The sequence below is a fragment of the Jaculus jaculus genome, chromosome 13 (genome assembly GCF_020740685.1).
Source record: "Jaculus jaculus isolate mJacJac1 chromosome 13, mJacJac1.mat.Y.cur, whole genome shotgun sequence".
NCBI lineage: Eukaryota > Metazoa > Chordata > Mammalia > Rodentia > Dipodidae > Jaculus > Jaculus jaculus.
In genome coordinates, this window is record NC_059114.1 from 18,917,815 (window position 1) to 18,943,586 (window position 25,772).

Sequence of the window (25,772 nt, forward strand, 5' to 3'; positions counted from 1 at the left end):
AATCAATTGTTATTAAGCAGCAAGGCTCTTGAAACTAAACAAGATAATTTTTATAATGATCCTAACTTAATTCCTCAGGCCACATGTACAGCTAAGGGACAAAAAGACACGTGGCTGGAAATGTGGGAAGGAAGGGAAGGAGAGGAAAGGCAGTGATGGGAGAGAAAGGACCTGGGAGTGGCTTATGGGAAAACAGAAGAGGACCTACATGTTGCCAGCACTCACTGATTTCTGTCCTGTGGCTGCCCTCCCCACTCAGGCTCCAATCCTAAACTGATATCTTACAGTAGAGAGATCCTAGAATTCCAGGGTGACAAAAAACATATGCACTTTCAGGTAAAGAAACACTGTGGCTCCCATACCCATTCTATCAATCCATTTTCAGGTCAACTCTGAAATGCAGATCTAGGTATATATCATGCATTTGCATGCCATCCCCCATGTGGAGGGACTTGAGAATTCTAAGGTCCCTTCAGGAGTTGCCACAGATACTGACCTGGGAGGTCCCAAACCAAACTGCCTGGCCAAACCCTCCCAAAGTTAATCTCAAATAGGACAGAACCACCATATCTGTATGCAAAGGCTTATGAGCTTGGAGAGCTGACTGTCTGGGTTCTAAGGGAGACAAGGTCCCATAGGGGCAGTCTGGAAGCGGTGTTCAGGCCCACTCTAGAGACAAGAGATGAAGGCAGGCAAAGGTTAAGCTCTTGCCCAAATGCCGCCCATCATGTTCTTTCTTTCCAGAACTATAGTAAGAGTCCCAGTCATTACATCATCATCTCAGTGTCACCCTGGCAGCCCTCATTGTTCACATGCCAGGAGGGTCTGAAACCCTTCAAACACCTAGGATTACTTCTAAGGCTAGGAAAGACATGAGGGCAACCATGCCATCACACACTGCCCACACATCTACCCAGTCTACTCAATAGACAACCACAGTAGACATGTATGGTGGTTTTGTGCTTCTTAGAGAAAAACAACAAATAGACATTCAGCTAAGCTACATATAGCCTGTGAACTTGTTAGATGCCAAATGCTAAGAGGCGGGTTTTTAAACACCTTCACTTCTGCTACCTCCAGCCCAAACGAGGACATACTGCCCGCCCCCTCTGCTTTTTACCCCATCAAAGCAGCAGCACAGGCACAGCTGCTGAAAGACAAAAGACCTCTGAGTGCCTGACACCTTGTATTCAAGACTGGGACCAACTCATTCACCTCACAGATACTCATCCACCCCTCTTTTCTGGAAGGACGCCCTGGGGCACCTGGCTCTGAAGCTTCCTTTCATTTGCAGCCCTCTACTGGGACTGGAGACCCTGCTCCCTGGCCTGCACTTTGAGCAGGTTTCTTTCTCAAGTCTTTCTACCTGCCTCTTGCCTAAGCAGGTGTATGGTTCCAAATGAGCTTGTTACTGTCTGTAGATGTGAACAGACACCATGGGGTCAGTGAAACTTTAGACTTTACAAAGCGGTGGTATCTTAACAGCCTAAGAAAGAACAGCTACACTGATCCCCGAAAGATCATTGGCTCTCTACTGGGGTAAATCTGTCTCCCACATCTGGCAATGTCTGGAGACATTTTTGGGGTCACAACAGGGGGTTGTGCTATCATTATGTTGGGGGTAGGTTCAAGAATGCAACTTGGCATTCTACAAAGCAAGGAACACTTCCTCCAAAAGAAGGAGCTGGCCCAATGTGCCTAGTGCTGAGACTGGTGGCTTGCACATCACTGGATTGGTGTGAGGCTGCTCTGGTCAAGCATGTCGATCACTGATCCGCTTATGAGGTGACTTGGGACAGACAGGCACGTAGGCAATATGTCACCATCAGTAAGGAGCAAGGCTGGATCGCCTCCAAGTCTATCAGGATTGACCTTTAAGTGAGAAGAGCGCAGCTCTGTCCCATCTCAATGGGCGAACTCCCGGTGGCATGCGTAGTGGCAAAGAAGCATGGCCATGCCCTGCCACCTCATCATGCCTCACACAGCCCTGTGACACGCTTCCTGACAGCCATGGCCTCCAGCAGCTCTTCTCTGTGCAAGTACTTAGCTGTGATCTAATATTTCTGTAGAGCCTTGAAGTGATAACTGCCAGGGCAGCAAGCCAGGGCTTATACGAGAGAAGAGCAAACAGCACTCCATGCTGCATAATGTCTCCCTCTCTCAGCTCCGGTGGTGGCCAACACAGCTTCTCGCCTTAGAAGTACTAGGTGCTGCTACAGCCTCCTTTACCCCTCCAAGAGGTGGGGAAAGAGGAATGGAGAGGGGGTTACCCTAACCAGCAGGAGGGAAGCAAGAGGCAGCCCAAGTTCAGCCCCCTCTGGATGGCCAGAGGAAACCCATGGAGCCTCAGATGAACACAGGGGAGCTGAATAAAGGACACATAACACATGGTGGATGCAGAGGGCTGCTGGCAGGCCCTTCCACCTTTGCCTGTGGCAGTGAACCTCAGGCCTGGCTTCTGGTATCCCTGTAGACTGTCCTGCCCAGGTAACGCCACCAGCCACTGCCTACCTTCCAGTTGGTTCTTAGCATGTGCTCCTTGGCACGGCACTCTTGGAAGATGAGCTTCCAGCAGGAATAGTCAGAGATGCTGCTCTCCGGAAGGTGCCCTTCTTGCTGGCACAGCCTGTACCACAGCACCTCATCTTCGGCAATCACCTTCCACGTCTTGCTCACCTAAAACAGCAGAAGTGACACAAATGTCAAGTTCTGCAATTAGAGAGGTCCCTTGTCATCCAAAAATCAATCAACACCTTCATCACTGCCCTGGGTTTATGGCAGCATAAATGGCTCATTAACCAAACACTCTAAGGTGGAAAAAAATACAAGCAAATGTTTCCAGTTTTATCTTTCAAGACTTCAAAATTGTTGTACCACCATGGAATATCACATTTAAGAATGCCTGATTAAATTATCTAACAAATGAGAGGGAAAAAATACACAAGTATATAAAATGTAAAAAACTACAAATCAACATAGCAATTAGCTACATAACCATATAGTTTTCTAGAACAGAATCTTTCCACCCATAGCACTTGTACTGCCACTATAGATGGCCCCTGAAATGAAAGGCTATAATAAAATGAATATGCATATGTTAAATTTCTAGTCATATAAAATTCAAATGTGTGCTACATGTGAGAACTTAGATTTTCAGTACAGATAAAAAAAATATCTAACACAAAACTCAAGCTGCTAACCAGTACTCTAAGATGTGATGGAAAGGAATTAATGTTATTTCTGGCAAAAAAAAAAACCCTCAAAGCCCAGTAGTATCCAGAGGAAATAGCAATTTTAAGTACTAGTATGTTGTTTTCCAACCTTGATTTAGAAGGACGATAGGTTTACTGATTCAGCACAGGACACTGTACAAAGATGGGCAGAGTGAAGAAGACGCCCTGTCAGGGAGACGAGAAACCAGCCCACAGATTAACTATGTGGTCAGCAGGACATGCTATGCATGCCAGATAGAGGGCTTGTGCTCTTGCTGGCCTGAGGCTGAAACTCACTCCTGACAGTCAGAGCGGGGGGGCCAGGGAGCTTCACTGTTCAGCACTCCCTTGAGACCACTTCCAGGCCTTGGGGTAGGGGGTGAGAAGAAAGAAAAAGGCAGGTAGGACTCAGCTAATGAAGTTTGATGGGCAAACCTTCAGGATGGCAGAGCAAAGCCCTCTGCAAGCCTGCTCCTCTGTGACAACAAGAGTACTGCCAAAATGGTTGGAAGCAGCTTTGTTCAAGACCCTGGAAACCAGTGAAAGACTTAAAATGCTCTGAGGACCAAGTAAGTGTTCAAGAAAAATAGCCAATTCTTAGGAAGAACAGTGGTCTCTGAGTTAGCGTAATCTGTGCTAACCTTAGCTCCTCTGGCTCCACAGGAGCCCTGAAAAGCCAGCAGCCCCACAACTATGTTAGCTTTAAACACCAGCAGCCCAGCAGTCACTGGAGGGCCAGACAAGCTTTGAGCCCCCCTCTCCCCACAATCCAATTCCCAAAGCGCTGTCAGCATTTGACCTGCCTGGCAGCTGGCTGGAAAGCTCATCTCTATCTGCAATGACAGATTCTCTCTCTTATTCACAGGGCAGTTGTTCCAAACAGCAAGTGTTCAAATGTTTAATGCTGCTGGCTGGGCATAGTGGCTCATACCTGCAAACCTAATGCTTGGGAGACTGAGGCACAGGGATTGCTGTGAGTTCTAGGCCAGCACAGGCTATAAGGTGAATTCCAAGCTAGCCACGTAGAAGGGCCACGAGGACCACCTAGGTGACAAGAGATGCTAGGCAGGAAGAAGGTGCTGTCCATAGCACACATGGCTGGAACACCCGTCGGCAACCTGCTGTGTTGCTAGGTCTAGGATGACCTAGATGAGGTTTACTGGCCACAGTGACCTGGTCAAATAGCATGCTCCCCTGCCAGAGTTTACTAGACTGGTTAATCTATACTTTTTATGGCCTTAGAGAATGACCTTCATTTAATCCCTTCCTCTTCTGACCCCTGTTCTTTGTCTATCCCTAATAAAAACCCGTGTCACTTTCTGCATGGGGCCACAGTCACAGAGTAGCTGTCCCCAAAGGCTGTGGCCTCCTTGGGTCATTGTGGACCCCATGGACTGAAAACGAGACACTACCAGAGCTACACAGAAAGACCTGTCTAAAAAAAAGAAAAAGAAAAAAGCCCCATCTAGCACAGCAGCTACCTGAAGGCACTGCTAGCTGCAGCTAACAAGATGCTAAATAGGCTTAAAGACAAGACTCAGGGGCTGGAGAGATGGCTTAGTGGTTAAGGCACTTGCCTGCAAAGCCAAAGGGCCCAGGTTCAGTTCCCCAGGACCTATATAAGCCAGATGCACAAGGTGGTGCATGTACCTGGAGGTCATGTGCAGTGACTAAGATGCCCTGGAATACTCATTCTCTATTTGTGTCTCTTTCTTTTACTCTCAAACGTATAAATAATAAAAATTTTAAAAAGACAAGACTTGGAAACAGGGTGTCCACAGGCTGTTTGGAAAGTTCTTGTACGTTCCGAGGAGCTGGGATGCCTTCATGCAGCACTGTACACAGGTCAGAAGGGCCCAGAACAACACGAGCTGAGAGGGCTCTGGTCTCTCCATCTTGATGGAACTTACATTTCCGCAGGAGCAGGGAAGGAGGGCTACGGCAGAGTTGTGGACTACTGGGATGATAAAGGAGCACTCCCCCCCCCCAGCACACACACAGCACCTGGGCAAGGCAGAAAGGGCTATGGGATCATAGCGTTTAAGAAGTCGCCCAATCCAGCTGGCAGGGACTTCAGTGGCCACACACAAGAAAGAGTACCTGAGTTAGCTCAGGAAATTGCGCTAACAAATGGTAGGGACAAAAAAAACATTAACAAACTCTGCAGAGGCAGGAGAATCACTTTGCTGGTGTTGTCACACTGTGTTAATTTAAATGCTAATTTTTAGGCAGGTGATGGTCCTACCACAAAGACACATCCCTAGTCCTAAATGGCAGTTTCTAAAGAAAAAAATTATGGGCTGGAGAGATGGCTTAGCAGTTAAGGTGCTTGCTTGTGAAGCCTAAGGACCCGTGTTCAACTCTCCAGATCCCACATAAGCCAGACACACAAAGATGAAGAAAGTGCAAGGTTGCACTTGTCCACTAGGTGGCGCAAGTGTCTGGCATTCGATTGCAATGGCTGAGGACTGGCATGCCAATTCTCTCTCTAAAAATAAATAAATGAATGAAAAGTATGACCCAAACGAAACAGAACCAACTCCACATGGGAGGGGAGGGGGACAGCCATTGCAAACTGTCCCTGAGGAAGCCCAGACTTAGTGGGCAGAGATTTGAGGCTATTATAAACATTCAAAATACCAAAGGAGGGTTGGAGAGATGGCTCAGACACTTGCCTGCGAAGCCTGATGACCCTGGTTCAATTTCCCTGGGCCCATATAATACCAGATACACAAGTGGCACATGTTTCTGAAATTCATTTGCAGCAGCAGAAGGCCCTAGAATGCCCCCCCACACACACACTCCCCCCCCCCACTCTCTCATAAATTAAAATAGTAAAAAACTACCAAAGGAAAGCATAGGAACATCAATAGAAAATACCGATCAAGCGATGCATGCCTTTAATATCAGCACTCAAGAAGCAGAAGCAGGAGGATCACTGTGAGTTGGCGGCAGCCTGGGACTACAGAGAGAGTACCAGGTCACCCTGGGCTAGTGTGAGACCCTACCTTGAAAATACCAAAATAAATAAATAAAATGTTTTAGAGTTTACATATATAGTAGCAAAAATCTCACTAGAGGGACTCCTTGACAAATCTGGGCTGACAGAAAAATCAGCTGGTCAGTTGAGATTCTGCAGCTCAGGGAAGAGAGAGAGACACTGAAGAAAATGAGCAGCCCCAGAGAGCTGTGGCACGTCCTCCCCGCACCCCTCTGCATGCAGAGTGCTATGGGAGCACCTCAGAGAGGTGGGCGCCATCCTGACAGAGCTGTTCTGAGTTATGATACTCATGGTGATCCCTAGAGCAGCCAGTAGAGCAACTAAAAGCTTTCAGTAACAAAGCATGTTAGAAAATATGTACTGGGGGGGGGGGGTACTGCAGAGATGGCGCAGCTGTTAAGGTGCTTGCCTGCGAAGCCTAAGGACCCAGGTCTGATTGCCCAGCATCCACGTAAAGCAGATGCACAAAGTGGTACATATGTCTGGAGTTCATCTCCAATGGCTAGAGATCCTGGTACATCCACCCTCTATTTGCCTCTTTTCTCTCTCAAGTAAATTTCTTTAAAAACAAAACAAAACAAAACAAAAAAAGCAAGCTTCTCCTAGCTGCCCTTGCTGGTAGAGGCCCAGGCACCCCTGGAATGCTTCCAGTGGGACCTGGTGTCTCGTCTACAGCAAGGCAGCATGTCAGAATGTGTTCCCCTCTACTGTGCTCACACAGCTCCCGCCTACAGCTGTGCTTTTCCCCTTTGAAGACAGCTCTTCACTCTGCCACTGTACCGCCATCCCTCAAGTGGCTGAAAGTGGCCATTCTCCTCCTTTTCACTGGTCTGAACACCACCCTTTTCCTGTAGCTGCCCGTCATGTGACTAGCTTCCACATCCATCACTGAGCGCATCCTAGTACTCATGCGTCTACAGCACCCCACTTCAAATGAGGTAATCAGAAACAAGTATCCACATGGGCTGTGGAGTCCACGGTCAGAGGTCCTCAGCAGACATGAGCGGGATGGTTTGTGGATTTCTAGACCTGCGCGCTGCCCAGGCCCTTGGACAGTAAGTAGTCTGCTGCTTCATTAGAGATAGGTCATTACGGCTAATCAATGAAAGGTCTTGTAAAGCTCCCTGGGTCAGTTCATTATCTGCTTGCACATGCGCGTGTGCACGTGTGTGTGTGTGTGTGTGTGTGTGTATGTGTGCGCACACAGGTATATGGACACACACACCATAGTGCTTACATGGAGCTCACGGGACAACTTTAGGGTGTTGATTCTCCCCTTCCACCTTGATTTAGACAGGGTTTCATTGTTTTTGCCACTGAGAAGGCCAGACTAGTGGATTCTCCTGGCTTCATGTCCCATTGCTTGTGGCATATTGGGATTACAGACAGGCACATTACGACTCTGCATCTGATTTTATGTGGGCGCTGGGGATTCAAACTCTGGTCAGCATGCTTGCACAGCACATGCTTTTGACCACTGAGCCATTTTCCCAGCCCCAGATTATTAAGATGTTAAGACACAGAGGTACGCAGATCGCAGACACTGTGTACCTAGTTAAGAAACAAGCAGTTCTAAGAAGCTTCAAACTCCTGTGTATTCCTTGCTGCTCATATCCTTGTTGTCCATCATTCTCTCCCTCCTGTTCTTCCCTCCTCTTCTTTTTTTTTTTTTTCAAGGTAAGGTCTCAGCCTCGCCCAGACAGACCTTAAACTCACAGTGATCCTCCTACCTCAGGCTCCTGAGTGCTGGGATTAAATGCACACACCACACCCAGATTGATGTTCAGCATTCTTTAGAGACTATTTTCCCCCAAGGTAGAGTCTCACTCTAGTCTATACTGACCTGTCACTCATTCTGTAGTCCCAGGCTGGCCTTGAACTCATGGTGATCCTCCTACCTCTGCCTGTCAAGTGCCGGGATTAAAGGTGTCTGCCACCACACTTGGCTCTTTACAGATATAAAACATGCACTAGAATTCAATTTCAGAAATGTCTCAACTTTTCACTTACAGAGTATTGTTTCCAACATGCAAATTCTTCACTTTCCAAACTTCCTATCTATATGAAATTGCCTACCCATTCCACTCAATGTTAGCTCCCTCCATCCATTGCATTAGCTATGTCTCCCATCATACGTCACTGGCAAAATATGGGCTGTGGGTCTTCATGTCTTGATTATTTGAAAAAGGAAAAAAAAATCTTAAAAAAAAAAACCTAACCAAGATGGGGCTGAGGCTGAGGACAGAGTTCTGTGGCAACCCACTGGAGCCCAGCCCACAGCTGACATGGATCCATTATCCAGCCCACCCTGGCACAGCCACAGCATTAGTCACAAATCCACTTAACCACACTGTCATGCCGTTCTCCTCCATCTCAGCCCTGAGAACCCCGGAAACAAACCTCATCTGATCACAAGTGGTCAAGCAATAAAGAATGGAATAACGACTCAATAACACTGGTGCCCCAGTTTTGACTAGATAGAACACTGTGGTTTTACTTTTTGGCATGTTTGGTCCACAGCTGAGCCTACCCATGACACCCAGGTGGTGTCTGTCCATCTGTCTGTGCCAAAGTCAGTCTGAACACAAGGCAGCCATGAGGCTCACAGAGGGAAGCAGCAACGTTTGCTGTGACAGAGCCAAGCACAACTCAGAGCCCAGAGCAGAGGACAGACAAACCCTGGACTCTGGTGAGATACACTTAAGACAGGAACAACACAGAAACACATCTGGGTTCTCCAATGCAGAAAGGGTTAACTAAGCACAGGGCATGAACTTTGATTTTGGGATTTGGGATCCTTTCTGTCAAAAGTCTTAAGGCACATGTTTCTAAAAACCCTGAAATATGTATCTGGGGACATGGTCAGTGGTTAAAGTACCTGCTGCTCAAGCTTGAGTTGAGTGCCCAAGTGCTCATGCCCCACACAAAAAGCTAGATGCCGTGATGGGTTTTGACACCTCAGCATGCTGATGGGCAGGTGAGAGGCAGAAAGGAGAAGCTCACTGAGAGCGAGCATGGCAAAGATCAGCAGCATGAAGGAGAGAAGCCCTGTCTCAAAGGAGACAGACGGCGGGGAGCGACACTGAACGGCTGTCCTCTATCTCCACATGGGTGCCATGGCAGGTGCTTACCCACATTCACATGTGTCACACACCACACACACAAATTTTCAAATATTTTTATTTATTTATTTGAAAGAGAGTATGGATGCGCCAGGGCCTCTTGCCAGTGCAAATGAACTCCAGGTGCATGTGCCACTTTGTGCATCTGGCTTTACATGCATCCTGGGGAACTGAAGCCAGGCCAGCAGGCTTTGCAAACAAGTGCCATTAATTGCTGAGCCATCTCCCAGACCCCCAGGATTTTTTTTTTTTTAACTCCTGAATGTAACTAGTGAACAAGGCCTAGGGAAGCTGAGAGGTTACACAGCCTAGCACTCTACAAAGCTCATGGGCCCTGGCTCCTCAGAGCATTCATCAGCTTCTGAAAAGAGCTCCTGCGGGCCAGTTAGCTTGGGGAATACTGCTGTAAACAACAGTGACCACAATCCTCACTCAGGTCTCCTCAGAGCGCGATGCACTGAAGTGCGTGGTTCTCTTCAGTGCGAGGTGTGCCTCAGAATTCCCATGTTATATGGTCTGCCAGCTCAGAGATGAACTAGTCCCTGAGAGCAGCAATCCTCACCCACCCCCTACCTCAGCCGGCCACCCCGCTGCCTTCTGCGCATGGAAGGCCCTTTTAAGTCTCTAGTCCAAGACCTGGCTCCCAGGATGCCTGTTTCTTCCACCAGAGCCTCTAGTCGTGAGCGCTGCAGGAGAACACACACCCAGAGCTCAGGGGTTGCAAACTAGAGCAGTTCAGGACAGGCGACACCCTGCAGGAATCGGCGTAAGAAATAAGCCATAATTTAAGGCCACATCACTCTGAATTGTGCCCAATCCTATCTGATCTGGAAAGCCTGGTTAGTCCTTGGATGGGAAAACTATTCAGCCATTTTAAAATACAGAGTTTTCAGTGGGGCTTTCAGAAAGTCTCAAACATCTCAAAATTTACAAAGTTTGGAGGACACAGGCAAATTTTTACATTAGTTCTGAGAAAAATGGCATGCTGTTTGAGTATGTTTGCTTTGTTTTGTCTTCTGAGATATAGAAAGAAAAGAGAGATAGAGAATTGGCACACCAGGGCCTCAGCCACTGTAATCAGACACTTGTACCACCTTGTGGGCACGTGCAACCTTACCTCACCCCTTATGTGTCTGGCTAGCATGGGATCTAGAGAGTCAAACATGAGTGCTTAGGTTTCACAGGCAAGCACCTTAACTGCTAAGCCATCTCTCCAGCCTGACATGCTGTTTAAATTACCACCAAGGCTGCATGTTGAGTAAAGAGATTAAAACGGAGAACAGGAAGTTGATGGTTTGGTGTGTTATCCACATCACCCACATCTCAGATTTTATTCTGTGAAAGCTAACATTAGGGATAAAGTTTAAATGCTAGATAATGCACACACACACACACACACACACACACACACACACACAAAACCACCTCTTGGAGGGATCTGTAAATGGTAGAAGTAAAAATGACTTCCAGGGTTGGGGAAGAGGGCTGGGCAGGCAAAATGCTTGCTATGCAGGCAAAAGGAAATGAGTTCAGATCCGCAGGATCCACAAACAGCCAAACAGAGTAGCACACATCTATAATCCCAGCAACCTACAACAAGATGGGAGGCAAAGACAGGAGAATTCTCAGAAGCCCCTGGTCCAGCTAGCCAGACCTACAGAGCAGTGAGAAACCAGAGTCCCTGCCTCCAACAAGGTGGAAAGAGATGGGCACCCAAGGTTGTCCTCGGAATGTCACATGCACACTGTGGCACTTGCGAGCACACACTCCCACACCAACTTAAAAAAAAAGAATTACCACCCACCACCACCACCACCCACCACCATCTAAAAATATAAAATAAAAATAAATAAAAAAAAGAAGAATTACTCCCAAAGAATTGGGAGCCAGGCACGGTGGCATGCACCTTTGATCCCACCAGTCAGGAGGCAGAGGTAGGAGGATCACTGTGAGTTAGAGGCCAGTCTGGACTACAGAGTGAGTTCCCGGTCAGTCTGAGCTAGAGTGAGACCCTACCTCAGGGAAAAAAAAAAGGACTAGGAGTGGAGGTTGTGGGTACAATTAAGCATTAAAACAAAAATGTGCCAATAACCCCCTTAGCAAACCATAAAGGAAACTTTTAAAGAAGAAAAATGACAGACATCCTTTAAGAATTTCTTTTAATCCTAAAGGGGAAAAAAAAAGCAACACGAAATGGACCTTGTTAAACTTTCACAAGCAAATTTTAAAGGGTCCCACCAAAAGAAAACCTTTCTAATTGCTTTGATTTCTTAACTTATATTAAATCTAGCAAGTTTACAAGCCTGAATTTTCCAAAGGTCTAATGGTCTTTCTTTAATACACCAGTAAAAGCCCCACTAAGTGAGCCTCAGCTGCAAGAACTGATAATAAAAGTGTTGCCAACATTTTGCTTTATGGCACCACTGAGAATTGCCACATTTAAAAAAAGAAGCTCTTGGCTCAAAAACATTCACATTATTACCCCTGCCTGGCTTGGGGTCACCAGTGTGCCCCAGCAAGGGGTGCCACACTGCCTATCCCTACACCCAGTGCTGTCTACCTGGAAGAACCGGGTGTATCCGGGCGGCCTCGTGCACTTCCTCCCTCACTTCTGAGCCCTGTCTCTCTGCCCCACCACACTGACATCAACAGCAGCTTACAAAAGCCAAATCCAATGGTCATGGGTCCTCTTCTAACATGGCCAATGATGGTACTCGACACCTTCAATCACTTCTGCCACTTGAAAGCTTCCCCTCTGGGCTCAAGGTACTCTGGAGCTGTGCTATGGTCTGAATGTGAACTGGCCCCCATGGGCTCATGTGTCTGATATTTGCTTCCCAATTGGCAATGCTGTTCTGGGAAGTTCTAGCACCTTTGGAAGGTGGGGTATAGCTCGAAGGAGTCGGTTACTGGGGGGAAGGAGATGAGCTTTAAGGTTTATCAATGGGCTCTGCTCCCTGCCCTCTGTGATACAAGGAGGTGAGGGGTCCCAGCTGCACAGTCTTGTGACCACTGCCATGAAGAACTTTATCCCTCAAACCCTAAGTCAAGGCAAATTCTTCTTCCTTTAAGCTGCTTTTGGCCAGAGGCAGACAAAAAAAAAAAAAGAAACCTAATAAAGTAGGTCTCCTTCTTTCCTACTTCACGGTTGACTCCTGGCCCCTCCTCATCACCTCACCTTCCACTATCACCAGGTCCAGGGCTCAGTGTCACATGCCCTTCTTGATCTATGTTCATTAAGTATTCATCTCCCTGGTTTCCTGGCTTAGTGACCCCTGATGTGCTGATGCCTTCCTAAGTGACTTTTCTAGCCAGAGCTCAGCTAAGGACACAACTTTACCTCTTGTCCAGCTACTGGTCTCTCCTAAATGTGCTCCTCACAGTTTTCTCCTTTCAGTAAGTGGAAAGCTGGGCCTTCCACACACCTTTGTGTTCTGGTTGCCACCCCTCCCCCACCCCACAGAGAATCCTGGCTCTGCCCAGTGGATGCATGGGCCTCTGACACACAAAAAACCTTTCACGCAGCCCCTGAAAGGAAGCCTGGGAGCAAAGGTGGGAATTTCAAGAGCCCCTGGAAACTGAGCTCTGCAGCCATTGTGTCATGAGAATCGGCTCAGCCTTACTTGGTAATGAATTTTTTTTTTTAAATATTTTTTGTTCATATTTTATTTATTTATTTGAGAGCGACAGACACAGGGAGAAAGACAGATAGAGGGAGAGAGAGAGAATGGGTGCGCCAGGGCTTCCAGCCTCTCCAAACGAACTCCAGACGCGTGCGCCCCCTTGTGCATCTGGCTAACGTGGGACCTGGGGAACTGAGCCTTGAACCGGGGTCCTTAGGCTTCACAGGCAAGCGCTTAACCGCTAAGCCATCTCTCCAGCCCGGTAATGAATTTTTTATAATGCATGTGCATGCATGTGGGAGCCGGAGGACAGCCTCAGGTGTTGGTTCTGAGGAAGACTCGTTGTCTACCTCATTTTCTGAAACAGGGTATTCCATTGGCTTGGAGTTCATCAATTAGACCAGACTGCCTAACCAACGAACCCCAAGGATCCTCCTGTCTCCGCCTCCCCTGCACCTCGATCACAAGTGCGCATCACCACTCCTGGCTTTTTCACATGGGTTGTGGGGATCAAACTCAGGTCTCTACACTTGTACAGCAATTATTCTACCCACTGGCCATCGCCCCAGTCCCGATGATGGACTCTTGACTTTCAGGAACTTCATTAGGGTCACAGAGAATTAGCTATAAACACCTGGATTTTAGTTTCTTCTTCTATGTAAACATCTGATAAGACAGTGAGGTCATGTTGTCCTTGAACCTGAGATGTCCTAACCTACACCCTGGACCCACTTCTTGCTCACCAGGTTTATCATCATCCTGAACTTCTCAAGTCAGCATCTCTTTCCTTCTTCTTTGGCTCTTTCTTTCTTTCTCCCTAACACTGGGCTCTTACTACATAGCCCAGGCTAGCTTCACACTTATAGTCCTACTTCAGTCTCCCAAGTGCTGGGGTTTATAAGCATGCCTGTGTTCTTTATGTACAATTTTCTGGCCTTTATTTGAAAAACATGGCATTATTGCCTAAGCAGTTAAATTTCTAAAGTTACACATTAAGAAACACACATAGAGCCGGGCATGGTGGCACATGCCTCTAACACCAGCACTCAGAAGGAAGGAGGAGGAGGATCATTGCGAATCTGAGGCTAGCCTAAGAGTGCAGCATGGGCTCCAGGTCAATCTGGTCTAGAGTAAAACCCTACTTAAAAAAAAAAAAAGAAAGAAAAGGAGGGAGGGAGGGAGGGGAAATACACATGACTGTAATATGTGACTTTTAAAACTGAAAACAAAGCCAGACAAATTACAGAGATGAAGAGCCAGTCAGTGGTTGCAAGGGGTTAGGGATGGAAAAAGAGGGAGCAGAAGGGAAAAGCTGCTGTGGCTACAAAAGGGTAGCACAAGGACCCCTGTGATGAATGTGGACTGTGGTGGTGGTGATACAAATTTACACCTACAGTAAAACTTCATAGAACTAAAAACATGGGGCTGGAGAGATGGCTCAGCAGTTAAAGGTATCTGCATGCAAAGCCTGCCAGCCCAGATCCAATTCCCCAGTACCCACCTAAAGCCAGATACACAAAAAGTGACACATGTTTGCAGAGACAGGAGGCCCTGATGTACCCATTCTCCCTCTCAAATAATTTTTTTAAAAAAGAACTAAAACCACAAGAAACTTCATGTCACTGTAGTGAAATGTAAGTTATATGGCATGCAGTGACATCATCATCCTGGTGGTTTTTTTAAATACTTTTACTTACTTATTTGCAGTTGGAAAGAGAGAAAGAAACATGAATGGGTGTGCTAGGGCCTCTAGCTGCTATAAACAAACTCCAGGTACAAGCATCACTTTGTGCATCCCGCTTCTTCTGGGCACTGGAAAATCAACCCAGGTCGTTAAGCTTTGCAGACAAGTGCCTTAACTGCTGAGCCATATCTCTCCAGCACGCTGTTTTGGTTTTGATACCACTTCAGACTTCACCCATAGAGGAATATGGGTAAGGGAACACAGGAGTGCTCTCCTTCTTTCTGCAGATTCTTATGAATTGATAATTATTCAGAAGACTGTAGGAGCTGAAGTTGGTGGCGCACACCTTTAATCCCAGCACTCGGGAGGAAGAGGTAGGAGGATCACCGTGAGTTTGAGGCCACCCTGAGACTACATAGTGAATTCTAGGTCAGCCTGGGCTAGAGTGAAACCCTACCTCCCCAACAAAACCGACTTTGTTACTGAAATTGACAATCTTGTCATTGTTATCCACTGTACAGTACTACCCTTTAAAATGCCAGTACTCCTGTGGGCATGAAAAAGGGCTGAACATAAAATCATACATAGCAAAATGCTGTAAGTGATCCGACAATAACTGTTCATAAAAGCCCACACTGTGTCCAAGATGTTTTAGGACAAAACCTCCCAAAAGAGAAGCAGAGTCCCCAGAGGGTCACTACTGCTACAGGTAGGCAGGGAGGCCAACATCAGGACTATGCAAGGACCACCAACTACCACAGCAGGGCTTTCATCTGAAAGCACAGGTCACCTAACACAGAGAAGCGGTGGGGTGTGGGATCAGTTCTCCAGCAGTGAGTGCATAATTAAATCTCAAAGGCCTCCCCAGTCAGGATTCCTTGCTGCTAGTCAGTTACCAATTTGGCATAAAGATCTAAGCAAACAGGTTTCCTCCAAGGGCATTCACATAGTGCCAATTCCATATAACTGGCCCAATTTCACTAAAAACCCCAAAGTGCCTAGATTAAAAGAGAGAAAGAGACACAGAGGCTGGGCAAGGGAGTGCCTTCTCAAATAAAATCGTAAAGCAGCAGGACATGCCAGTTAGCAAAGGGACTTTCTCCCTGCTTCAAACATAAACACCCCATAAGAAACAAATGAAAATGCTACTTATATTTATTACTTCATAGTTTAGTTGAATGATTGAAGAAACAAAGCCAATTCTACATGCTACTGGCTGTCCATTTTTAACTCCGTGTGAAACCTCTATAAAAACCTGGCTTCCTAGATCACAGCCAATTTAGCCACTGTACAGTACATGGGCTCTGCTTAGAAACAGTTTCTATTCCTACACATATGGTCTCAAAAGTAGATTAATACAACAGAAATTAAACCCAATGGCCAAGCTGGGAAGAGTCCTGGTGGACAACTGGATGACTGTGTTGCAAATTAAACTGTTCACACCTGCAGAACAATCTCACCAGCAGAACAGTCTGCTCTGAAATGCAGCCCCAGAGCACCAAAAGGGGTCTCTTCTTCCACCGATCCTATCTTTTCCTGATAAGCTCTTTGGACGAGAAAAGCAGCAGCAGGTGTAAAAGCCGCATGGCCCTCCACAAAGCAGGAGAGCAAAAGCACTGTGAAAGAAACAATTCCTTCAACAGCAGCTCGCTATCAGGAACGAAGATTTCATGGTCTGATGCGGGCGGACACTGTTAAAGCACTAGCCGCTGCTCCAAGGCTCTAGTTATGGCATCAGGCTCAAGGCCAGGACTTGGACTCATTTAGCTCCACTCTTGTTTTCAACTCTTGGGAGCAAGGCCAATGTGAAAAGTTAGGATACAGAAATCAAATATCAAGAGGGAGACGAGATAGGCCCTCTTGCTTCATGAGACTGAGAGTCTCTGAGCACAGCTTAATACTTCAGCACACCTTTTACAGTGAATTTTGATGTATAAATAAGTCCACTGTTTCCTTTTTTCTTTTGTTGTAGGGTTTTGCTGTAGCTGGAATTTACTATGTAGTCTCAGGATAACCTCGAACTCCTGGTGAGCCTCCCACCTCTGCCTCCCAAGTGCTGGGATTAAAGGTGTGAGCCACCATGCCCGGCTAAATCCATTATTTCTTAAACACACATAATGCATCAAAAAAGATTTGCCAGCATCTCCACTTAAGTAATAGTGTGGTAATCTGGAATACCAAAAATCCTTTCTGCTGTTTACACAGAAAAGTAACCTGGAATAAGCACAAGTAACTCAAATTTTAAAAAATGTATCGCCAGTAACTATTGTCTGAACAAGTTCTAGAATCTAAATTTCACCACAATTTGTACCATTCACTCTCAAGAGGCCTTAATCCTTTCTAGTTCTTGTTTTGGGGACATGGGGTCTTGTTATGTAGCTCAAGCTGCCCTTGAACTGAAGAGCCTCATGCCTCAACATCCCAAGTGCTGGGATTACAAACATACGCTCCCACACCTGCCTCGAGTGTCTTTAACATTTTGAATGCCACAATGTTGACATGCAGTTGTAAAGAATGGAAACTACAGTGAGTTCTAGGGACATAGTTGTCCATCAAAAATTAAATGAGGGGTTGAGGAGATAGCTCAGTTAGTAAATTACTTACCTTGCAAGCTTAATGACCTGAGTTCAATCCCCAGAACCCACATAAAAATATTAGGTGTGATCACACTTGTAAGCCCAGCACTGGGTAAGTGGAGACAGGCAGATCCCTGGGCTAGCTGGCCAACCTGTCTAGCCTACTTAAAGTTATGAGAGACCCTGACTCAAGAAAAAAGAAAGGAAGAAACAGAGAGAGAGAGAGAGAGAGAGAGAGAGAGAGAGACAGAGAGCGAGCGAGTGAACAAGCAAGCAAGCAAGCAAGCAGGCAAGCAAACAAACGTGGGCAATGTCCGAGGAACAACACATTCATGGTTGTCCTCACACGTAAAAGCTAAATGAACAGCGATCACACACTTTTGAAAAACATACCTGTCTCATAGACCCCAACTGTCCCATCACCACCAAAACAAAACAAAAATTTGTTTGCTCCAGAGATGTAGTTCAGTGATACAGTTCTTGCCTCCCATGTGCACAATTAATTAAACCCCCTCCACACACAGGTGGAGATCTATACAAGTGTGATGGACATTAACACAACAACAACAAAAAAAAATCAACTGAACATCTCAAGAGATACACAAAAAGGACTTGAAAAAAATTCAATATCCTTTTTGATAATAAAAACTGTGAGGAAATTAGGTATAAATGGATGCACTTCAATATAGTTAAGGTTATTATGTGACGAACAGAGTTGTCATCATACTCAATGGTAAGACACTGAGGTCAAAGCCAGGCGTGGTGGTGCTCACCTTTAACCCCAGCACTAGGGAGGCAGAGGTAGGAGGATCACCACGAGTTCAAGGCCACCCTGAGTCTACATAGTGAATTCCAGGTCAGTCTGGGTTAGAGTGAGATCCTACCTCAAAAACAAAAACAAAACAAAACAAGACAAAAAAACTGAGGTCTAAACAAGCAGCAGCCACACTCACTTGTCAAAAATCATGCCCGCGTCACATGCTGAAGGCCCTGCATTTGATTCCCAGTACTAATATGACCACTAGGAAAGGGGTGAGAGGAGGACTAATCCAAACTAGAGAGGTCATAAATATGCCATTTGGAAACCTACTTTTTTGTTAGCTAATTTAAAAAAAGGTAAGTTAAGGAACTATAGAAATGATCCCTGAAAGATCCAGGTTTGAAGGTGACGAATGATTTACCTCCTGCATCATTGGAAGCAGACTGAAAGGAATTCTCATAGGATCTTACAACACGTTTCTTTCCTTTAAGGAGAAAAAAATCCCAGTTGTTGGAAAATTAAGAATTATGTCATTTGTTCTACTTATGAAATTTTGTTCTCATGAAAGTGAAACTGTTAACATTTCCACAATGAGGGCGAGGAGTCTCCCTTGCCTAAGGACTTATGTACAATAGTATAGCAATAAAGCTCTCCTTGACACAGTCTACACAGCATCCCACAATGCTGGTATCTTATGTGATGGTTGTCACCTATCCAAGATGGACACAGATCCTGAGGAGATAATCAGCCCATCGCACCTTACCAGGGCCCCAACTGAAGCCAAGAGTAATTGGAGAAATGAGCAAGAGAGCTGCTTTCTTGGTGAACCTGGTACCAGCACAAGGGTGAAGGAGACAGACACAGAGAACATTCAACTCCTACCAAACCAGATTTCCAGGGACACAGAGGCTCCCAAGAGCTCATCACTGAAGTAGACTGAAAACGAACTCAACATGGCTCAGGGAAATTTGTGGAGTGGGGGGGAGATTGTTAGAGCCACATGTTGGGTCATTATGCAAGAGACATTGCCTCTTCCCCATAACTGATGGCTACCCCACAATGCACAACCCATGTTTCCCAAAGAGGAGCATCCCTGCAGAAGGAGAAGGACAGGGAGGAGGCTAATGATGGTACCAACATGGCTGTATACACACTGTGTACATAACTAATAAAAAAAAAAGAAAAATAGGTAAATTTTTAAAAGTGTGTGTGGGGGGGAATTGGACAGAAGTACCCTGCAAGTAGAAATGCTATACCTAGAAGCTATAGGTTGTCATAGAAAAATTTTAGTTGCCAAAGTTAGGATACCTCCTAGTGATGCACTAGTCAGAAAGGCTTCTGTATTCCCTAAAACAATACAGGGTATTGCCAAGGCTCTTGGTTGTCCACCAGAACAAGATGGTAAGACCCTACAGCTGAAGACATCACACTCTCTGGTTGCAGGATACTCAGAAATCAAGCTGGAACTGAGCTGGAAGCCTCCTCCCTGATGGCTAGCTGTCATAGTGCTGGAAAGCACTATGAAGTCTACTGAAGGAAAAACAAAAAGTCTTAACCAGTGGTCTTAACCAGTAGTGGAGCCCAACAACACAACTGGCCAGCCAGGCAAGATGTGTCCTCTAGTGCACTGGTGGCATCTGTTACGGGGATAACCAACTGCTCTCTAATTTGATTTGAGGAATCCATGAGAGGGAATTCATTCCTGATAGTAAAACTTGTCAAAGCCTATGGCTGGGAGGGTCACAAACCCTAGGGAGAATGGAGTTACTACTGTTGTTTGCCTACACAGATATGTCACCAAATTGCCTTCTAAACATTTAGGTGTGTGCATAAAAATGTTAGTGCTACTCTCATTCTGGGTTAGAGAAGTCTATCTTTTCAGATGGCAGTGATGGCTGGAGAGATTCAAAACTCATCAAAGAGCTGAGAAGTGATAGTTGAGTGTTTACACGTAATGTGACACCTCTGTCATGCCGTCCCAATGACTCAGGGGGACTATAGCAGAAGAGGTGGTGGAAAGAATGTAAGAGCCAAAGGATGAGGAGGAATTCTTTGGAACACTGACCTGAAGACATAAAGTGGTCACTATACCCATGACCTCACAGTGGCTGTCATTATATGCACATGGCCTGCATAATCTTGAACCTATCAATAGATTGTTGTAAATGGTGGGGAGTATTTAAAAAGAAGACAGCAATATAAAAGAGTCAATAGTTTATTAAAATGGAGATTCAACTGATGGGGAAGAAAGACAAAAAAGGGTGGGACAATGAGATAATGACGTAAACTTTTTTTTTTTTTTTTTGATTTTTCAAAGTAGGATCTTACTCTAGCCCAGGCTGACCTGTAATTCACTATGTAGTCTTAGGCTAGCCTTGAACTCATAGCAATTCTCCTACCTCAGCCTCCCCAGGACTAGGATTAAAAGGGTGCACCACTACACTTGGCTAAGTATATAAGCTTTTAATCAAGTTTTAATTTTATTTAAAAAATTGGCCCCCCAAGGCTCAGGACCATTGCAGAAGAAGTGGTGAAAAGAATGTAAGAGCCAAAGGAAGAATATGACTCCTTACAATGCAACTGTCCAGACAGAAACTGGCCTCAATATCCACAACCTCACAGAGCATAACACTACCTTCACAGGACCCTCATAATAGGAGGAAAAGATGATGATATCAAACTAGAGACTAACAGAGAAAGGGAAGGGATGTGAAGGAGTGGAGTTGTGAAGGGGAAGTGGAGGAAGAGAGGGGATTATCATGGTTTGTTGTCTGTAAGTATGGAAGTTGTCAATAAAAAAATATTTAAATTTTAAAAATTGGGCTAGAGAGATGGCTTAGCAGTTAAGGCACTTGCCTGAAAAGCCTAATGATCAGGTTTGATTCCCTAGTACCTATGTAAAGCCAGATGTACAAAGTGGTGCATGTAACTGGAGTTCATATGCAGCTGCTGAAGGCCCTGGCAGGCCCATTCATCCTCATTCTTTCCCCCTCTCTGTTTGCTAATATATAACTAAAAATATTTTTTAAATTATATTGGCTTCAAATACACAGGCTAGTTAAAAGATGATATCTTCTCAAAGTAGCCTTCCTACTTGTGTTAACTTATTTTTCTCTTATAACAAATTATAAATTCTCACAAATTATGGCAAATTACTTTGCTGACTTAAAAACCATGAAAATGTTTTCGCTATTCAAAAAGCCAGGAAAAAAACTGGAATGACATAACAAAACATTCTCTTAAAGCTATTAGGATGGGGCTGGAGAGATGGCTGAGTCATTAAGGTGCTTGCCTATGAAGCCTAAGGACCCAGTTCAATTACCCAGTACTCATGTAAGCCAGATATACAAAGTGGCACATGTGTCTGGGTTTATCTGCAGTGGCTGGAGGCCCTGGTGTGCCTATGCTCTCTTTCTCTCTGTCTGTCTCTCTCTCCAGGTATATATAGAGAGATAAGATAGACAGATGTGTGTGTATGCCTCTTCCTCTCTCATCTCTCTCAGATAAATAAATATTAAAAATTAGAAAAAGTATTAGGATGGCCATTAAAAAAAGGAAAGAAATTTAAAAAATGTATTCAGAACACTTCACCAACAAAAGCTGAGGGCAAGTCCTCTAAGATGAGGAACAAGGCTGCTTATGGGCACCACACCTGGTCAGTACCAGAAGTCCTGGCCAGAGTGACTGGACAACAAGAAGAAGCAATGGTGCTGTGCTATGACCCCAGCACTTGTGAAGCTGAGGCAGGAGGATGTCTAGTTGGAGGCAGACTGGGCTAGAGTAAAATCTTTGGAGGGGAAGAAGAAAAGAGGCAAAGGGGAAGAATCCAGATCTAAATAAAGTACACACTGACCTGTGTACAGACATGTTACGTATAGAAAACCCTAAAGACTCTTCAAAACGTTAGAATAAGAAAAATTAATAAAGTTTAACAAACAAAAATAAGTGACTTTCATATGTATTAACAATAAATTATCCTCTCCAAATCAAGAAAAAATCCTATTTCCAATAGATAGAAAAAAAATAAAATACGTAAGAATAAATTCAACACAGAAAAAAAAATGCAACACTGAAAACTCAACAGGTTTAATATAATCCCTATCAAAAATCTTGGTATGCTGAGCATGTTGGCGCACGCCTTTAATCCCAGCACTTGGGAGGCAGAGGTAGGAGGATTGCTGTGAGTTTGAGGCCACCCTGAGACAACAGAGTGAATTCCAGGTCAGCCTGAGCTAGAGTGAGACCCTACCTTGAAAAACAAAACAAAAAAAAAAAAAAAAAAATTCTTGGTATGTTTCACAGAAAAAGAACCAAAAGACCCTGAATATATAAAGCAATTGAGCGAAAATGCTGGCAGGAGGTTTGGTGAACATACCCATAACCTCAGCGCTCCCGAGGCAGATACAGGACCTGGCTGCAAGGAGGCCAGCTTGGGCTGCGCAGGGAGACCCTACAGAGCACAGAAGAGAGGCTCCTCGACACTGGGCAGCAGTGAGGTTTCTGGATGTGACCCCAAGTGCAAGGGCAACAGAAGCAAAACCCAACCAGCAGGGTTACGTCACACAGAGAAACCTGACAAGCGGGGTCACACAAAACTAAATGAGATTGTCTTGTATATTTTGTTATTTTGTTTTGTTTTTCAAGGGAGGGTCTTGCTCTAGCTCAGGCTGACCTGGAATTCACTATGTAGTCTCAGGGTGGCCTGGAACTCACGGCGATCCTACTACTTCTGCCTCCCCAGTGCTGGGATTAAAGGCGCATGCCACCACGCCCGGCAATCTTAAACATTTTGATGAGCAGAAGTACAGCATTCATTTGTAATACAGTTTGTGGTATTGGAAGACAAGGATTCCATGATTGTTTAAGCGAATTATGTTATAAATGCAAAGAGAAGATAAAATATTAAAAACATGTTTTCTACATGTGTAGTGTACATGGTGAATTCAAGCTTCTGTACACTACTAATTTATTCCATTTTCCTTCAGTTTGTATATTTGCTTACTACTACGTGGAATCTCTAATCTCTTTTCCTAACAAGTATAGCACTGTAGCATGCCTTACTTTTTTTTTTTTTTTTTAAGGAATGTGAGGCAGTTTTATTGGATAAAAAGGAAGAAAAAGAAAAAAACTGGTCCACCAGGTCTGCATACCAGAGTTCAGGATCTCAAGATGCAGCCCTGATCTGTTTGGAGAGTCAGCTTGTATTGGAAATAACCACATGATGTTTATAGTGAAAACAGGATCAGGAGTTAAACCACAAAATTACATACTGTTAAAGGGGGAGGAGGGCTATTACAAGTTACAAGGTTACATAGGTTTCACAGGTGGAACTGAGGCCAGAAACATTCTATGCCATGTAATCACAAAGGTACTTAGAAACAGAGAGATACAGGGAGGTCATGGTACATTGCACCCAAGGATCATCCCATTCCTTAGTTAACAGTGAACACCTGCATTGCACAGAGGGCTCATCCCATTTCTTTCACATACCATTTTCCAATACATGTACATGTAGACAACATACCTGAGGCTGCCCTCTGCCCTCTACCAGCATGTGCAATCTCAGCAGCTTGGGGCTGAGACAGAGGAGCACCACAAGGTTGAGCATAGCCTGGACTCCATCATGAATTCCAGGCCAGACTAGCTACAGTGCGAGACTGTTTTAATGGCACAGCACAGCACAAGGTGGCCACGAGAGGTGCAGCAGCTTAGGGTGCAGGAGGTGGTGGGCACCACAGGGAAGAACTGGATAGAAAAGAACCGGCCCACCAGGGCCTTGTTCCTGGTGTAGGACCACGTGATGGTTAAGGTGTTGTAAACTTGATCTGTTTAGTAATCCTTTCCAGTGGTTCTCTGAGGTTAGCATGCCTTTAAATAAATGTCATGACATCTGTACTCTCTTAAAAAAAGAAAAAAAAAAAAAGCCGGGCATGGTGGCGCACACCTTTAATCCCAGCACTCGGGAGACAGAGAAGAGGATCGCCATGAGTTCAAGGCCACCCTGAGACTACATAGTGAATTCCAGGTCAGCCTGGTATAGAGTGAGACCCTACTTCGAAAACCCAAAAACAAAAACCAAAACGAGCCTGCACAGCAAGGGAAATAAATGAGTAAGAAAGTGAGACATGCTGGCACACGCCTGTCATCCCAGTCCATGGAAGGTGGAGGTCAGAGGTTCAGGAGTTGGCTACCTAGTGAGTTCAAGGACAGCCTGGGCCACCTGAGACCTTGTCTCCAAAGCAAACAAAAAAAAAAAAAAGAAAAAGAAAAAAGAATGAAGAAGGGCTTGGGAGTAGCACCACCACAGATGGCTTTTCTGGAATGTCTTGAGTTTGACCCCTAACACACACAAAACAAAAAACAAAAACAAAAGGAAGGAACAGTTTACCTACAGAACGAGAGAGATAGTAAAGTACCTGAATAGATGTTTCTTAAAGGAAGATGTATACATGAAATAGTGCCCAGCATCACTAGTTATCAGAAATGAAAATTCAAACCACATCCAAGAGCCAGGTGCAGTGTCTCACACCTGAAATCTCAGCAGGTGGAAGGCTGGGACAGAAAGACTCTCTGAGTTTGAGGCCAACCTAGACTAACAGTGAGTTCCAGGCTAGCCTAAGCTACAGTATTTTAATATAACAACAACACACACACACACAAAAAAAAAAAAAAAAAACTCACATTGGGATAATCTCACACTTGTAGAGTGTCCACTGTTAAAAAAAGACAAAAATAGGGCCAGGCATGCTTGTGCACAGCTTTAATCCCAGCACTCGGGAGGCAGAGGTAGGAGGATTGCTGTGAGTTCAAGGCCACCGTGAGACTACACAGTGAATTCCAGGCCATCCTGGGCTACAGCAAAAGCCTACCTTGGGGGAAAAACAAAGGCCAAATTAATGAGTACTAAGAGGGATGTGGAGAAAGGAAAAAACTTGCACACTACCATAGGAACAAGAAGTAGAGCAGTCATTATGCAGAATATTCAAAACAGAACTACCATATGACCCACCCATCTCACCACTGGGTGCACATCGAAGGAGTGATCACCCCTGTGTCAGAGACTAGACACGGCCACATTCATTGCAACGTTATTCTCTAGCTGAGATACAGAACCACCAGGCAATGGGTAAAGAAAATGTGGTGGATATACATGATGGAATTCCATTCAGCCTTTTACAAAAAGGAAATCTCGGGGCTGGAGAGGTGGCTTAGCATTTAAAGCCTTGCCTGTGAAGCCTATGGAACCTTGAAGTTCAAGATTAGCTTTCTTCAAGAAACCTAATATGGTGGTTTGATTCAGGTGTTCCCCATAAACTTAGATGTTCTGAATGCTAGGTTCCCAGCTGATGAGATTTAGGAACTAACGCCTCCTGGAGTTGGGGGCGGGTTTATGGGCATTATATAGCCAATGTCCCCTTCCAGTGTTTGGCTCACTCTCCTGCTGCTATTGTCCACCTGATGTTGGTGAGGAGGTAATGTCCAGCCTCTGCTCATGCTCATGCCATAGTTTTCCTCTGCTATCACAGCACTTCCCCTCGAGCCTATAAGCCAAAATAAACCTTTCTTCCCACAAGATGCTCTTAGTCAAGTGTTTTCTGGCAGCAATGCGAACCTGACTGCAACACCTGCTATCGGGGGGTTGTAGAGACTGCTCACTGGTTAGGGCACTTGCCTGCAAAGCCTAACGACCTGGATTCAATTCCTCAGTACCCATGTAAAGCCAGGTGCACAAAGTGGTGCATGCATCTGGAGTTTGCAGTGGCTAGATAGAGGCCATGGTTTGCCCATTCTCTC

At 45.3% G+C, this 25,772-nt stretch overlaps 1 protein-coding gene across 1 annotated transcript in view; it reads right to left on the minus strand.

Annotated features, from left to right (window-relative positions):
- The window catches only part of Fbxw8 (F-box and WD repeat domain containing 8), a 120,975-nt gene that overhangs the window by 80,480 nt on the left and 14,723 nt on the right, over positions 1-25,772 (minus strand). The window contains exon 3 of the mRNA XM_045132304.1: positions 2,512-2,676. Within this exon, the coding sequence (XP_044988239.1) occupies positions 2,512-2,676 (165 nt within the window). The remainder of the gene's footprint in view (positions 1-2,511; positions 2,677-25,772) is intronic.